Source organism: Cibotium barometz, chromosome 39 (assembly GCF_041138505.1).
Source record: "Cibotium barometz isolate CiBa-2024 chromosome 39, ASM4113850v1, whole genome shotgun sequence".
Classification (NCBI taxonomy): domain Eukaryota; kingdom Viridiplantae; phylum Streptophyta; class Polypodiopsida; order Cyatheales; family Cibotiaceae; genus Cibotium; species Cibotium barometz.
This window is the reverse complement of record NC_141084.1, coordinates 8465611-8480180: the sequence shown is the minus strand read 5'-3', so window position 1 is coordinate 8480180 and position 14570 is coordinate 8465611. Positions and strand designations below refer to the sequence as shown.

The window sequence follows — 14570 nt, the reverse complement described above, 5'->3', positions numbered from 1 at the left end:
TCACTATACACATCATCTAGCATGGTGTGTCTCACCACTTGTTACACTTTGATGAGTGCATCACTATACACATCATCTATTATGGTGTGTCATTTGCATAAACCCATTGTTACACTTAGACCATGCAGTTGTCTAACGTAATCCACTTGTGTCACTTCGGCAACACATAGTCATCAAGCATGGCACTACTTGTTACACTTCGATAACATACACCCGTCAAGCATAGTCTTAAGCTATACCAATAACATTAGGTAACTAGTATTTAATGTGGGCTCACCCACAATACCTATTCACTAGCATGGCACACTAGCATCATGGGCGTCCCCATTTAGCCAAAGGGTGGACATTATATGTAACAATTCATTGGGTGAGTCTTCCATGTTTGCAAGCTGACTTTCAACGTGTGTTCACCCTTGTCCCAATCGTGTATCGACCTTGCACATCATGCATGTAAGGCCTTTGAGGATCATGTTGTGAGACCCTCTTCTTTAAAATTCCACCATTACCATAAACAAATGGTGATAACTCAACATAAAGGTCTTGAATTTTATGTTATGATTAGGATGCATCACTTTCACATATGTGTTATGATTAGGATGCATCACTTTCACATATGTGTTATGATTAGGATGCATAACTCAACATAAATGTCTTGATTTTTATGTTATGGTTAGGATGCATCACTTCAACATACATGTCTTATAAGTTGTCTATCAAGTCGATTGCCTCTCGACAACATTTATCAAATAGGTAATGTCTTGAACTATAGAGATGCTTATGGAGTCTTTTTCTCTTCCACCTAATAAGGTGTTAGGAGATGAGAGACTCGTGGTCTAGCCTTTTACGAGGATTACATTTGATATTTAGATACTTTGCTTTAGCATTGTAATCTCTAATTGATCCACTTGCTTTAGATTGCAAATCTAAGTGATGGGACTTCATCATGCTTTAAGATTGTAAACTTAAGTGATGGGACTTCATCATGCTTTAAGATTGTAAACTTAAGTGATGGGACTTCATCTTTCTCTACTTAAATGAAAATCTCAAAATTTCAAAGCTGGCTTTTGTCTAGCCTTACCTTCAAGGCTAAAGCATTTTTCATGCTATCTATTCTCCCAAATTCTCCATAAACTAGACCTCACTTTTTCAAGTATTAAACAAGATCACCATTCTTCTCAAATTGGGTCATTAGCTCTGAGATATGGACTGGCATTGTTCATCTTGATCAAGGGCTCCATCAGATTGCTTCATATTGTAAATCTAATGGAGTCCGTCAAATTGTAAATCTAAGTGATGGGACTCCATTAGATTGCTTCATATTGTGAATCTAAGTAATGGGACTCCATCTTGCTATGGTTAAATGAAAATCTCAAAATTTCAAAGCTGGCTTTATGGCAATTAGATCATTGTCTAGCTGTACCTTCAAGGCAAAGGCTAAAGCATCAATTATTGTATCTATCCTTCCAAAAGCTTCAATACCAATCTAGACCATTGTCTAGTTTTGCCTTCACGGCAAAATGCTAAAGCATCAAGTATTATATCTATTCCTCCAAAAGATATACTTGAAGCCAACTTTGAAATTTTGAGATCTTCATTTAAGTAGAGCAATATGGAGTCCCATCACTTAGGTTCACGATATGAACCAATCTAGACCATTATCTCGATAGTCTTGCCTTCAAGGCAAAGGCTTGACCTAACTTTTCCAAGTATTTAACAAGATCACCATTCTTGTCAAATTTGGTCATTAGCTTTGAGATATGGATTGGCATTGTTTATCCTTGATCAAGGGCTCTATGTGACTGACTTTGTTCATCTTTGATTAGGGGCTCTATGCATGGATGCTAGTTGCATATGGCAGAACCCCCCTTCCTCTTTCCTTGCCGTCCTTACCATGCCTTTGATGTAACGGGGGTTGTGCATGGAAACTTGCACCAAGTTTAGGATTTTCATGCCCTTCGTCATGGGGGACGTAAGGGTTGCACGTGGAAACTTGCACTAGGTTTAGGATTTTCATGCCCTCTGCGGTGGGACATAAGGTTGAGAGTGAGGTTGAGGTTGTGCATGGATACATAGAGAGTCTTTGTACTTCTATGTGTGTAAGTATCGATATCAAGCACGTCCGATGCACGTGTGCTAAATGAGCACAAGAATGGAAATTCTCTCTCTCTCTCTCTCTCTCTCTCTCTCTCTCTCTCTCTCTCTCTCTCTCTCTCTCTAGCCTTTGAGTTGGTAGGATATGGGCACATGCAATGCCAGAGGAAGCACTAAATTGGGTCATTGGATTCTTATGCATGACAAATTATGGCATTAAGAGGCTCCAAAAGCTACAAACCACACCAAGAAGAAGAGGGACTATAGGGCAATCCTCGACATCTTGATGAATTAGGCGATGCTAGTAGACAACCAAATGAGGGTCGCACATGGTTCAAGAAAAGATGGGTTCACTTAACCTAGGGCTGGTTCACTTTAGAGAAATACCTACTTAGATCCAAATAGAGAGGAAGCAATGGCCTGTATAAAATACCGACAAAAATATGTGAGTGTGTGTATGCATTTGTGTGTGTGTGTGTGTGTGTGTGTGTGTGGTAATATAAGAATTCCTAAAAAAAAAGGTGTGTACAATATAAAATTTAAACTTTGAAGTTTGAACATTGAAAATTTTATTGAGGCTTACGGCTTCACCAAAAAAATAAATCGAAGGTTCCAACTAGCATCTCTAGCCATGATAAGTTGCATCTCCAACCATGACAACGAGACCACATGGTTATCCTAGTTTTGAACGGAAATGTTGCATGTATGACTTTTCCAAAGCAAGATCCAAGCATAAAAGAGCTAGCTCATCACATTGCCAAGGATCCAAGATTCAATACTATCACCCATAAGTCCAAGCTCCCATACAAGATAATGATGCACCGCAATTAGATCCTCGAGACAATACTTTGATGCACTAGAATAAGACATGCAAAACTCCCCCAATTTGTAACAAAGTCATGCAAAGAAGTTGGCACCACCACGATGGAGGTGAAAAATACTCTCCTCTCTCTAAATAGCATTCATGTTGGAATTTTCCATGGGTAGCATTTCATATTACTCTCCTTTCTAAATAGCATTCTTGATGGGAGGTGAAACATACTCTCCTCTCTCTAAATAGCATTCATGATGGACTCTCCTCTCTCTACATAGCATTCATGTTGAAAACTTTCCATTTCATATTACAAGATCCGTGTGTCCCTTGTCCCTAACATAATGCAAGGCCTCTTCTGTTCAACCCCATCGAAAACAAAATGCAACCGGAGGCTCAGCTCGCACAAATCAGATCAAAAGGCCCCTCAACAATGATGAAGTTAGTGACTCCAAACATCTCATTGCTTGTTTGTTTTTATAATGTCTATGATCATGAACTCCTAGCAGTTATACAGGCCTTGAAACATTGGAAACATTTTTTGGATGGCCGTGACTTTGAGGTTCGCACTCAACTAGCTAATTTTACTTAAGACAATAAAAGCATAAACTGGTTTGTTTATTTGGGAGAAGGATTTAACCACCTCAATTTGAAGTAATAAAGAAGGCAAACTCAGGTTAACAATTCAAACTCTGCTATCTTAGCAGTCACTCATGAGAAAGTCTAAATCCAAGTTAACACCCCAAATTTATAGACCAAATGACAGATGGGTCTTAAGCTAAAGCTAGAAACCACCAAACCACCCTCGGAGACCCCCCATACTTTTTAGACCCAATGGCAGATGTGTATTACAAGTAAGGCTAGAAACCACCACACCAGCCTTTGAGACCCCAAACTCTTTGACCAAATGTCAGATGTGTCTCACACCAGCCTTTGAGAAAAAGGCATATTGTAAGATTCTTTTGTTCAAGTATGGGATCTAGCAGCAGGTGAAGGCTGTGCAGCGTAGAGTCTATCCTCAAAAGACTCTTGCAAAGTGATGGAAGTCTGTGGTATTCAGTCCATCATTGTGACAAATGAACACTGTTCAAACTCCATGTGGGATGGGATGAAGTTTAATAACATCTCCCAAAAAAGGCCAAAGATGGGATGGGACCTCATGGCGACATCAAACTTGACCATAACATTTTGCTACATCCTACTGCAAATCCTCAACACTTGCTGTACAGAAGGGGTAACATCACCACATCACATAACCACTGGGGCACTACCACATTACACCAACTAGGACAAGTCTTCTGAGTTTGTGTGGTGCAAGGGTCCCTCATTAGGTGTGTCTCCTGAGCTTGTTTGATGCAACAGTGCGTGGCTCGGTGATGGACATGGATCCACTTGGGGCCTTACAAATGTCCTCCTCCACCATATCTCAAATGCCCTTTGCAAATTGGGGCAGTCATCCCCATTCTTCAGAAACCTGTCAAACCACGCTATCATGATGGTCTGCTGCTGCTTGAGAGGAAGGGTCAAGATTGTTTGGCTGATGCCCTCCTCCACGAGTCTCCTATCAAGCCCTTTACAAGCCCTTTGCATCCATCCAAAATCATCAATGAGTGGTTGCAACCAGTTTTGCAGCAAAGTGAACCTTATCTCTTTAGGAGCCAAGACCTGGCCTTTGCCAACTGCGACGCACAACCTTGCCGTTAGCCGACTCACCTCATACCGGCCCAAGGCAATGGGAACCTGCCCATGCAGTGTGGCAAGCTCAGTTTGAAAAGCCCATATTCTCACAAAATCATCTGCAATCTGCCTGTCAATCAATATGTCAACAAGCCAGTTCAGATTGTCTGCCTGCCGAGTGATTTGAGCCATTAGCATGCCTCTGTCCTCGCTTATTCTTCCTGCAAAGTCAGGGCTTGTTGCCTGCATGAAGAAATGCAAGAGAGAGTCGAGACATCCATGGCAAGCCTCATAGATGCTATCTTTGCTCAAGTCAATGGGGTCCTTTCCCTGGGCAGCATTCTCTCTTAGCATCCTTGATACTAAGCCCTTCATCTCTCTTCTTGCTTTCTCATCTGTGCCCTTGGTTACCAAATGCAGGAGCCTGACCAAAATGTCCTGGGAGCCACTAGAATCCTCGGTTGACAGCCTTTTCAGTACCTCTCCAGCTCCGATGCTCTCTAGCTGCAGCTGTGAGAGGAGTGATGTCACCTTCTCCTCTTCCTCTTCAGCCCAAGGTGCTGCTTCCAGGTATTCAAGGCAAGATAGCACACCTGCTTCAAAGACAATTGCAGCTGAGACCTGCAAACAGGCATTAGGATTAAGTTGTATAACTCCATCTGCACAACTTGCATATACCTGCTGATCGGATAACGACCCCTCTCGTAAAAATGAAGTAAGACACAAGATTCATGTGTATACATACATTACATATTGTGAATGTACATGTGTGCATAAATGCATACCTGCAAGCATTAATTGACAAAAATTTGAAGTGCAAGCATTGAAGACATTTAATCTTATATGCGTACATACATATGCATGCATATGCATAATTGAGCATGATACTATGCACATATCTAAATATAACAGTAATCTTACCTTAAGAATGCTAAGAACTCTTGAGACGTTCTCTTTCAGAAGCTTTCTTTTCAGGTCTCTGCAATACATGAGCCGGAGGGTCTCAATGTAGGCCTCCACATCTTCACAGTCCGAGATTTGGACAATGTGGGGGACTTGCTGAGGTTGCTTAGACCACCTTTCAGAGAGCTTGGCAGCAAAGAAGCGGCTGTGGGCAGCCAGGATCTGCCCGTGGACATTGACAGTAACACTGAGGCCTTCCCTGCTACCACTGAGGGTGAGCCTGACATCACTGGAGGAAGAGTCGTTGAACTGGCTACCTGGGCTAATAGCAGACAGAATTCTGTCTTGTAAAGAGAGGTGTTTACCATTGCTCTGTGTATTTTGAGAGGGGGGTTGGGAGCCACTGTAAAGGAGGGCCTTGTCCTGCAATTCCTGTTCATGTACCATCATCTCAAAGAGGGTAGGGGATGACCTTGTCTTCTCAACAGGGGGGGAAGACTGGTTTAAAAAACCAGTGCTCAGCAGTGTGTTGAGTTTAGCAAAGTTAGGTGCAGATGAAGAGATAGGAGAAGATGAGGCGTCTACGAGAGGTGAAACTCTGCCTGGAGATAACCTAATCTTGAAAGGGGAACCATTACCCTTCTCTAGAGTACCACCCCCGCTAATGAAACCTTGCTTAAGCAAAGCAGCAATTTCCCCATTCTTGAGGGCTTCTCCAGCTCTATTGATCTCTCCGGACCTCTTTTTCTTCTCCAATTTTCTGTAGATTGCCTCCTGTGCGGTCTCTGCAGAAACCGGTTTCGCAGCATTTTCACCGTTTTGGTGATTTTCTTTGTGGGCGGTCTCCTCTGCGGAAGGTTTCCGAGGCTCTTTAGATCTGAGAAGGCGGGAAGGAGTGCCTGGAGAGGAAGGCAAAGAAGAAGAACGAGCTATGCAGCACCATGTGCCCTCTGTGCTCACCGTCTCCACCACTTTGAGGCCGGACCTCGCGGTTCGCCCCCTTGCAGCCGGAGAAGCTTCCTTTCTTGCAGTCTGCTGTGCAGGAGACCTTGCCGCCATTATAGCTCCGAAATGAGCAGATGGGCAGCCAGCTAATGTCTATCTTCTGAAAATTCAGTAGATGGACAACAAAATCAACATTTTCTGCTACGAAGAGTGATTTCCTGCTCGCTTTTAGAGCAATTCAGCTGACGGGCAGCAAGCAGATGAACTCAAGCAGGTCTCTGCTGAATTCTACAGCAAATGATTGTTAGCTTCAACAGAGAGCACAATCTAGCAGCAATCCTGGTGACGGACAGCGGAAAACCTCAAATCTGCAGCAGTTTAGCTGATGATAAAGTTTTTTCTACTGAACCGCTTTTACGATGGGCGGCAGGCAGAAACGAATGTTTTCTGCTACAGACGTGACCAGTCACAGTGTTCTGCACAATCCGCTCCGGATTAAGCAGATGATGCAAGGTGAGAAGCATGATCTGCCCCCGCCATGGCTCTAATGAGGGCGCAGACGGTCAGATGGGCTCTTTTAAAGCAGAATTTTGGGTGCTGGTTGAAAAACTATGGCTATGGCGACGGAAGAAGCTACAGTGTGGGATTCAATTCCATTGACCTGGAAAGAAAGGTAAGAATAAAAAGGTAGCATTTTCATAGTGAGTTATAAAAGTGAAGACAAGGGTCCTAATTTTAATCTCTGCTTTTTCACGTGGATGGTCGAGAAGGATCCAACAACCTTCCAAGAAATGGTGGGTGGTTAAAAGCTGGCCATCACAAGACAAAGCCTGATAGAATAGACATAGAAAAAGATTAGTGTTTAATTATTAAAGATACTGTTAGGTAAGTGAAAAAGATTCATGGGTGCTAATGGGTAATGGTAAAGAAACAGATAGGTGGTCATGTAGATTAATGGGTAATTAGAAAAGGATTACTGGTGGATAGCTGAGGGAAAATGAATGGGTACTCGAGAGATTGTGAGAGATGGAGCCTACCATTGCCCCACTCTTTCTTGTGTTGGTGAAGGTGAAGTTTTCCCTTTACACACCTCTCGCGGAGATTGCGGGCTTTAGGCTCATTTTTCTTGTGGGCGGGGAGATGGATAGGGGAGACTCCAAGTCCATATGAGATTGGGCACCGGAGATCTGGGGCTCTAGACTCATTATTCATGTGGAGATGGATAGGGGGAACTCCATGTCCACGAGCTTGGGCGGGGGAGATCTCGCCCAAAAGGCACGGAGTTATATTAAACAGTGAAACCAGTTCATTTACAAAATATGCTTTTTATCCAATAAGCATAAAGGCCCTTAGATGAAAAGTAGAAAGGAAGCAACAAGAGCTTATCATGTTATCATATGTGTGTGTGAGAGAGAAAAGGTGTGTGTGTGTCCCTTATAGAAAGAGAAGTGTGACAAGCTCAGCTTTTGAGAACGAAAGGCTGATAACAACTGCTGGCAGTACTAAGTATCAGAAGAAGCTACTCCTGTTTTGTCACATGTTTAGCAAGTCAACTATGTTATTGGTACGCTAATCGTCGGTTAAAGAAGAACGCATCAATGAAAAAATTTGGCTAAAAGCCTAAATTGGAGGAGTCCATTCTATAAACGTATTCAAAGGGCTTTGTTTATCCTCAATTTGGCATTTGAAGCAGGTGAAAATTGGCGTAATTCCTCCCAAAATTAAGGTTAATCTTTTACTACTAACCACTTAATAATGCGGGCAGATTCCAGCTACTGCTTAAGCTGGTTATTTTCTTGCAAAATGCGAAATTCCTTCGAAAAAAAAAGGTGATAAATTAATGCAGCTTATTTTCCCTAAAAAGGAAATTTGTGATTGGCAGGTTCCTGTGATCTCTAGAAAAGAAGAACTCTGAAGAAGGGAAAAGCACCCCAAACAAAAAAAAGCAAAGCTGATATACATACTGTCAGTACAACATTGTCAGAGTCTTATAGCTGAGGTTAGGAAAAAATTGTTATATAAGTAATTAAAACAAGGCAATGCTATTAGAATTCAGGGAGAAAAAGTTTTTTCCCAGGATAATTAATATAATTAAAGGACAAAACTCTTGTCAAATGAACTAACTCCTCAGAGTCTAGATTTTTCACGCCACATTTGGGAACTCTTGATTTTTACCCAATTTCCAAGGTTTTTTTTAAAAAAATAGATGATTCAAAGATTTTTGCCTTGGAAAAAGCAAGCAGCTGACAAAAGCTGCCCTTTTTCCATTGATGGTGTTGGGTGTTGGAACTTGGAGCTTGGATATTGCTCAGATTTATCATTTGTTCAATGTTCAATATTTATGAAGCCAAAAAATAAATAAAATTTGTAGCTCAATTTGGCCTCTCTTTTTTTAAGACTGAAATTATATTATAGTAGTCAAGCTTCTTTATAAAAAGCTTTTTTTTTTCTTTTTTTGTAAAATCTTTACCCCCTCAATTTGGCCTTTTCATTGTACTCTATTTGTCCAAACACTTAATATAGCTTTCTCTCCCTTTTCAGGACACATTTTTTGTGCTCCCATTCTTATATAAGTTTTCTAAAATAAAAAAATGCTCCTCTTTTATCATATAAGCTCTCTAAAATTTAAATATGGTTCTCATTTTTGCACTTCTCTTTTCATGTATTTTCATGTTGTCTTACCCTTCAACCTACTAATTCATAATACCAACATTTTAAAAAAATGGCCTAAGAAAAAAAGCATATTTTGTACTCATGGTTTATATGATCTTTTTAATATAGTTCTAGGTTTTTTTTAATAGCCCCATCTTTCCTTATGTTTTGTATTTTTTTGTCATTCAATAATCGTTAAAATATAGTCGAAAACCTAAGGTTTATAACATGATTCATCCCCAAAGTTAAAAAATTTCCTGCCTAACGACAACTTTTCAACTTCTTTTTGTTTCTTTTTTTTGTTTGAATTGGCTGCAATTAGAAAGAACAACACACAGACCCATGCATGCCACTGCTTCAGAGGAAGGGCTCGAACCCATGACCTTGGGACTCTCGAGCAACCACCTTAACCACTCCACTAACTCGCGAGTTGGCAACAATTTTGGGTGTTTTGAATCTTGGAAATTTACAATATAAAAAATTGAAGAAAAATATCATTCATAATTATTATTCCCACTAACCTTTTTTTAATTTGGGTAGAACCTTTCCACCAACTAGCATCCAAGATTATTCCAAACAGCCATTTTGGATATTCGAATTTCTGAATAATAACAAATCTTCTCGTTCCGACTTTATTTTTAAAAAAAAAGAGAGATTCGAATTCCTGAATAGTTCCACATTTTTATTTCGCAAGTTAAAAATCTCAATTTTCCCACTTGAAACATGGTGTCTAATTAGTCTTGAAATTTGTGACTTTTTGGAAATTATTGGATGGTCATTTTTTTCCGAATTTGAAGGTTTCTTTTATGAAAAAAAATGAGAGCTTGCAGTTATAATTTGAAAAGCTGCCTGCTGCCATTGCTTTGAAGGCTTGAGGCCACGCGTTCTGTGCAATTTTTAATGAAAGGGCCAAAATCTACAAAGGGTGCAGTCAGTCATAAATAATTAAAACTAGGACTTAAAAATGCTGAAAATGCCAAAATTGGCTGATAAGAAAAACAAAATGCCAACAATAATATTGAAAAGTGCCAAAATTTGGTATTTAATAATATTACATCACAATATATTTAAGGCTTGAGTGAGAACCTTAATTGTCGAGTCCTAGTTTATTCCTTAATGCAAAAGTGATTTAATTAATGGTATCTAGTTTATTCTTTGATGAAGCGAAACATTTATTAAAAAAACGAGGTTTCGCCCTGGTTGGCCACGTCATCAACTTCTGGCGTGGCAGTGTGCCGCCCATTTGGTTAGCCAAACAAACAACGGTCAATTTTTAATGAAAATGACATTTTACGCGCCTGTCGGTCACGATCTTGGCCGTCCGATTTATCTTTTTATCTTTAATATATATTTCGAGGAAACAAGTCCGAACTTTAGCTAATGGAATTTCGAGAAATTAATATTTATGAGATTTCTTTCATCTTCTTTTTTCCCGCTTCCAGCCGGCCCTCCCGTTCCGCCGGTTGCCCCGGACTCCCGGAGGCCAGCAACTTCCTTGCGTCGCCTTACAATACGGCGAGCTTTCTGTGCCCACGCGTGCCCAACGTCTCGCACGTGGCTCTGCATACGGGCTTGGCGCTCTCGTGATTTGTGAATCGTTAATACAAATTATGTATATCAAATTTGTTTATCTAGGCAAACTTGCACAATGCAAAGGGTATTTAATACGCACTTTTTTTTAATTTTGGCGACTACTAGAACTCTATGAAACCACTTTTTTTTAATTTTGGCGACTACTAGAACTCTATGAAGACCCCTCATATCCTCTACAACGCTAGGGCAAGGTAACTATCGGGTGTCCAGGGGATAGAACCTAGTATCTTCAAGTTACAAGCCACTCCCATCAACCACTTAAACAAACGCCCGATGTTAAATGATATCTTTTTTTTCTTATTTCTTTTTTTTAAAGGTTGTGCTGCTAGGGAGGAACCCTCTTTATGAAGTAAGAGGAAGGGGTGGGCCAGAATTGAACCTGAGGGGGCATGACCAGGCTTGATTTTAGACGGGCACCGTGGCCCTTCAAAAGCGACAAGTTTGGTGAAAATATGGCATGTTTTTTTGTATTTTAGTGTAATTTTTTAAGGGCATTTTAAAAATTTGCAAGCATTTTACAGCCAAAATGCTTAAAAAAAGGCGCGATACCCGTCAAAAAGCAACTATGGCCAGGACAAATCAAACCCATGTCTCAAAGAAAAGACACCCCCTTAACCACCAAGCTGTTGTTCCCACTCTTTAGCAAGCCTCAATTTGAAGACAGTCACCAGGACGACAAGACCATGACCCCATTTATTCCATCCTAAGAGTAGAATCTTTTCCTTTCATCTAAAAGAAGGGCATGCTTTTTAAAGGGTAGAAACCTTTACTTTTATCTAAGAAGATCATATTAAAAAACTTTCCAAAATTAACCTTTGTTGGAAGGGCATTCTTATGCTTTGTAATCAAGTTTGGGCTAGTGGTATGATGCCTCATTCTTGGGCTCAAGGAACCATTGTGCTTTTACCTAAGTAGGATATCTGCTCTAAGATTAGGCATTGGAGGCCTATATCCATAATGGGGTTTATGTACAAGCTTATTACTAAAATGCTTACTAGGAGGTTAATGCCGGTATATATTAAAGAAATTTCTCTACCCCGTTGTGCAATACGGCTTTATTAAAGGTAGACAAATTAATCATCCTATTTTGAATGTAATGTTTGCCATTGAATGGGGAGCCCAACAATAGGATAATTATGCTTTAGTGCTCCTAAACGTGAAAAAAGCCTTCGACAAGATGGCTTGGGATTTCATTCAGATGACTCTCGCCACACCTGGCTTTCCTCCTAAATGGTGCACCTCCTTTCATCTAAAAGAAGGGCATGTTTTTGAAAGGGTAGAAACCTTTGCTTTTATCTAAGAAGATCATATTAAAAAACTTTCCAAAATTAACCTCTGTTGGGAGGGCATTCTTATGCTTTGTAATCAAGTTTGGGCTGGTGGTATGATGCCTCATTCTTGGGCTCAAGGCTTTTACCTAAGTAGGATATCTGCTCTGAGATTAGGCATTGGAGGCCTATATCCATAATGGGGTTTATGTACAAGCTTATTACTAAAATGCTTACCAAGAGGTTAATGCCAGTATATATTAAAGAAATTTCTACACCCGTTGTGCAATACAGCTTTATTAAAGGTAGACAAATTAATCATCCTATTTTGAATGTAATGTTTGCCATTGAATGGGGAGCCCAACAACAGGATGATTATGCTTTAGTGCTCCTAAACGTGGAAAAAGCCTTTGGCAAGATAGCTTGGGATTTCATTCAGATGACTCTCGCCAGACTTGGCTTTCCTCCTAAATGGTGCTCCTCCTTTCATCTAAAAGAAGGGCATGTTTTTTAAAGGGTAGAAACCTTTGCTTTTATCTAAGAAGATCATATTTAAAAACTTTCCAAAATTAACCTCTGTTGGGAGGGCATTCGTATGCTTTGTAATCAAGTGTGGGCTAGTGGTATGATGCCTCATTCTTGGGCTCAAGGAACCATTGTGCTTTTACCTAAGTAGGATATCTGCTCTGAGATTAGGCATTGGAGGCCTATATCCATAATGGGGTTTATGTACAAGCTTATTACTAAAATGCTTTTACCAGGAGGTTAATGCCAGTATATATTAAAGAAATTTCTACACCCGTTGTGCAATACGGCTTCATTAAAGGTAGACAAATTAATCATCCTATTTTGAATGTAATGTTTGCCATTGAATGGGGAGCCCAACAACAGGATGATTGTGCTTTAGTTTTCCTAAACGTGGAAAAAGCCTTCGACAAGATGGCTTGGGATCTCATTCAGATGACTCTCGCCAGACTTGGCTTTCCTCCTAAATGGTGCACCTCCTTGCATCTAAAAGAAGGGCATGTTTTTTAAAGGGTAGAAACCTTTGCTTTTATCTAAGAAGATCATATTAAAAAACTTTCCAAAATTAACGGTTGTTGGGAGGGCATTCTTATGCTTTGTAATCAAGTTTGGGCTAGTGGTATGATGCCTCATTCTTGGGCTCAAGGAACCATTGTGCTTTTACCTAAGTAGGATATCTACTCTGAGATTAGGCCTATATCCATAATGGGGTTTATGTATAAGCTTATTACTAAAATGCTTACCAGGAGGTTAATCCTAGTATATATTAAAGAAATTTCTACACCCGTTGTGCAATACGGCTTTATTAAAGGTAGACAAATTAATCATCCTATTTTGAATGTAATGTTTGCCATTGAATAGGGAGCCCAACAATAGGATGATTATGCTTTAGTGCTCCTAAACGTGGAAAAGGCCTTCGATAAGATAGCTTGGGATTTCATTCACATGACTCTCGCCAGACTTGGCTTTCCTCCTAAATGGTGTAGCATTATGTCCTTTCTATGTGAAGGTGAGAGTTCGAAGATTGATTTGGTGGAGGGACTGACAAAATAGATTCCTTTGTTTAGAGGTGTGAGACAGGGCTACCCTCTCAGTCCCTTATTGTTTGCTCTAGCTACTCAACCTCTTCTAAACAAATTGCAATTCCTATCCGCCTCTGGGCTACTCAAGGGCATGGAACTAACTTGTGGCAAACATTTTTTGGGGTAGGCCTTTGCAGATGACCTTGTGTTGGTATTGCATGCTAAAACTGACTATCTTGAATGTGTTGATATTGCATGCTAAAACTGACTATCTTGAATGTGCTAAAGTGCTCCTTGAAGCCTTCTCTCTAGCTGCTAGTGTCACTTACAAAACTGGTCGAAGACGAAGTTGATGTCCCTTCAAGGGAACTCGATTCCAAACCCTTTTGAGAATGCTGAAATTGTCAATTCTGGCCAACTGATTAGGTACTTGGGGTAGCCTATTGGGGTGGGAGTCTCTCCTCAACAATAGTGTGCCTGGATTCTTGAAAGAACTAGGAAAAAAATCATGGGTTGGCGCTTCTTTAAATGGCCTAGCTTTCTATATCTCCTACAAAAGTTACAAAGTCGTCTCCAAGAAAGTGAAGAAAATAAGCAAACCCTCTCCAACAAAGGCTACTGGGCCCTCTAGTCCTTCTCTTAGTGCACTAGATACCCAATCAATGTTAAGTGTATCTGAAGCACGTGGAATGCTTACAAAGTCACCAAAGGCAAGTCCTATGGCATCAAAGAAGTTTAAGTCATCACACAAGGCTCCTGGTCTTTCTGAGATAGTAGTGGTGTCTCCTACAGAGAGAATGTTGGATTTTCTTATTGAAAGTGGAATTGAAGCCTCTTTCTTCTCAGTTGCCAAGAATATTTTCAATCCAGAAGTTGATGTCTCAACGATTATTAATCATGCCATGCCATTTATCAAGGAGGACTTTGATGAATTTGAGGAAACTACAGGGCCTTCTATCTTGATTAAAGGCAAGGAGTATGTCCATGTCCCTGTTGGGACCTCCTCTGTCCAAAGACAAACATTTACAAAGAGGTGTAGTATGTACAAACTTCAAAGGTTTTTATTAGAAAATGAAGAATGCT

At 40.3% G+C, this 14570-nt stretch overlaps 1 protein-coding gene across 1 annotated transcript; it reads right to left on the bottom strand.

Annotated features, from left to right (window-relative positions):
* Positions 1-3515: 3515 nt before the first annotated feature.
* Positions 3516-7267, bottom strand: LOC147615684 (BTB/POZ domain-containing protein At1g63850-like). Its single transcript, XM_086778241.1, has 2 exons — positions 5501-7267; positions 3516-5200 (listed from the first exon to the last, which is right to left on the bottom strand). The coding sequence occupies exons 1-2, from the start codon at positions 6539-6541 to the stop codon at positions 4187-4189; spliced, it is 2055 nt and encodes a 684-aa protein (XP_086634367.1). The 5' UTR covers positions 6542-7267; the 3' UTR covers positions 3516-4186.
* Positions 7268-14570: the final 7303 nt, after the last annotated feature.

Excerpts from the sequence above, each read along its gene's own strand:
- LOC147615684 (XM_086778241.1), bottom strand. The coding sequence starts at position 6,541 with ATGGCGGCAAGGTCTCCTGCACAGCAGACTGCAAGAAAGGAAGCTTCT. Across the intron at positions 5,201-5,500 it reads GAGTTCTTAGCATTCTTAAG|GTCTCAGCTGCAATTGTCTT; the intron begins GTAAGATTACTG and ends GCCTGTTTGCAG.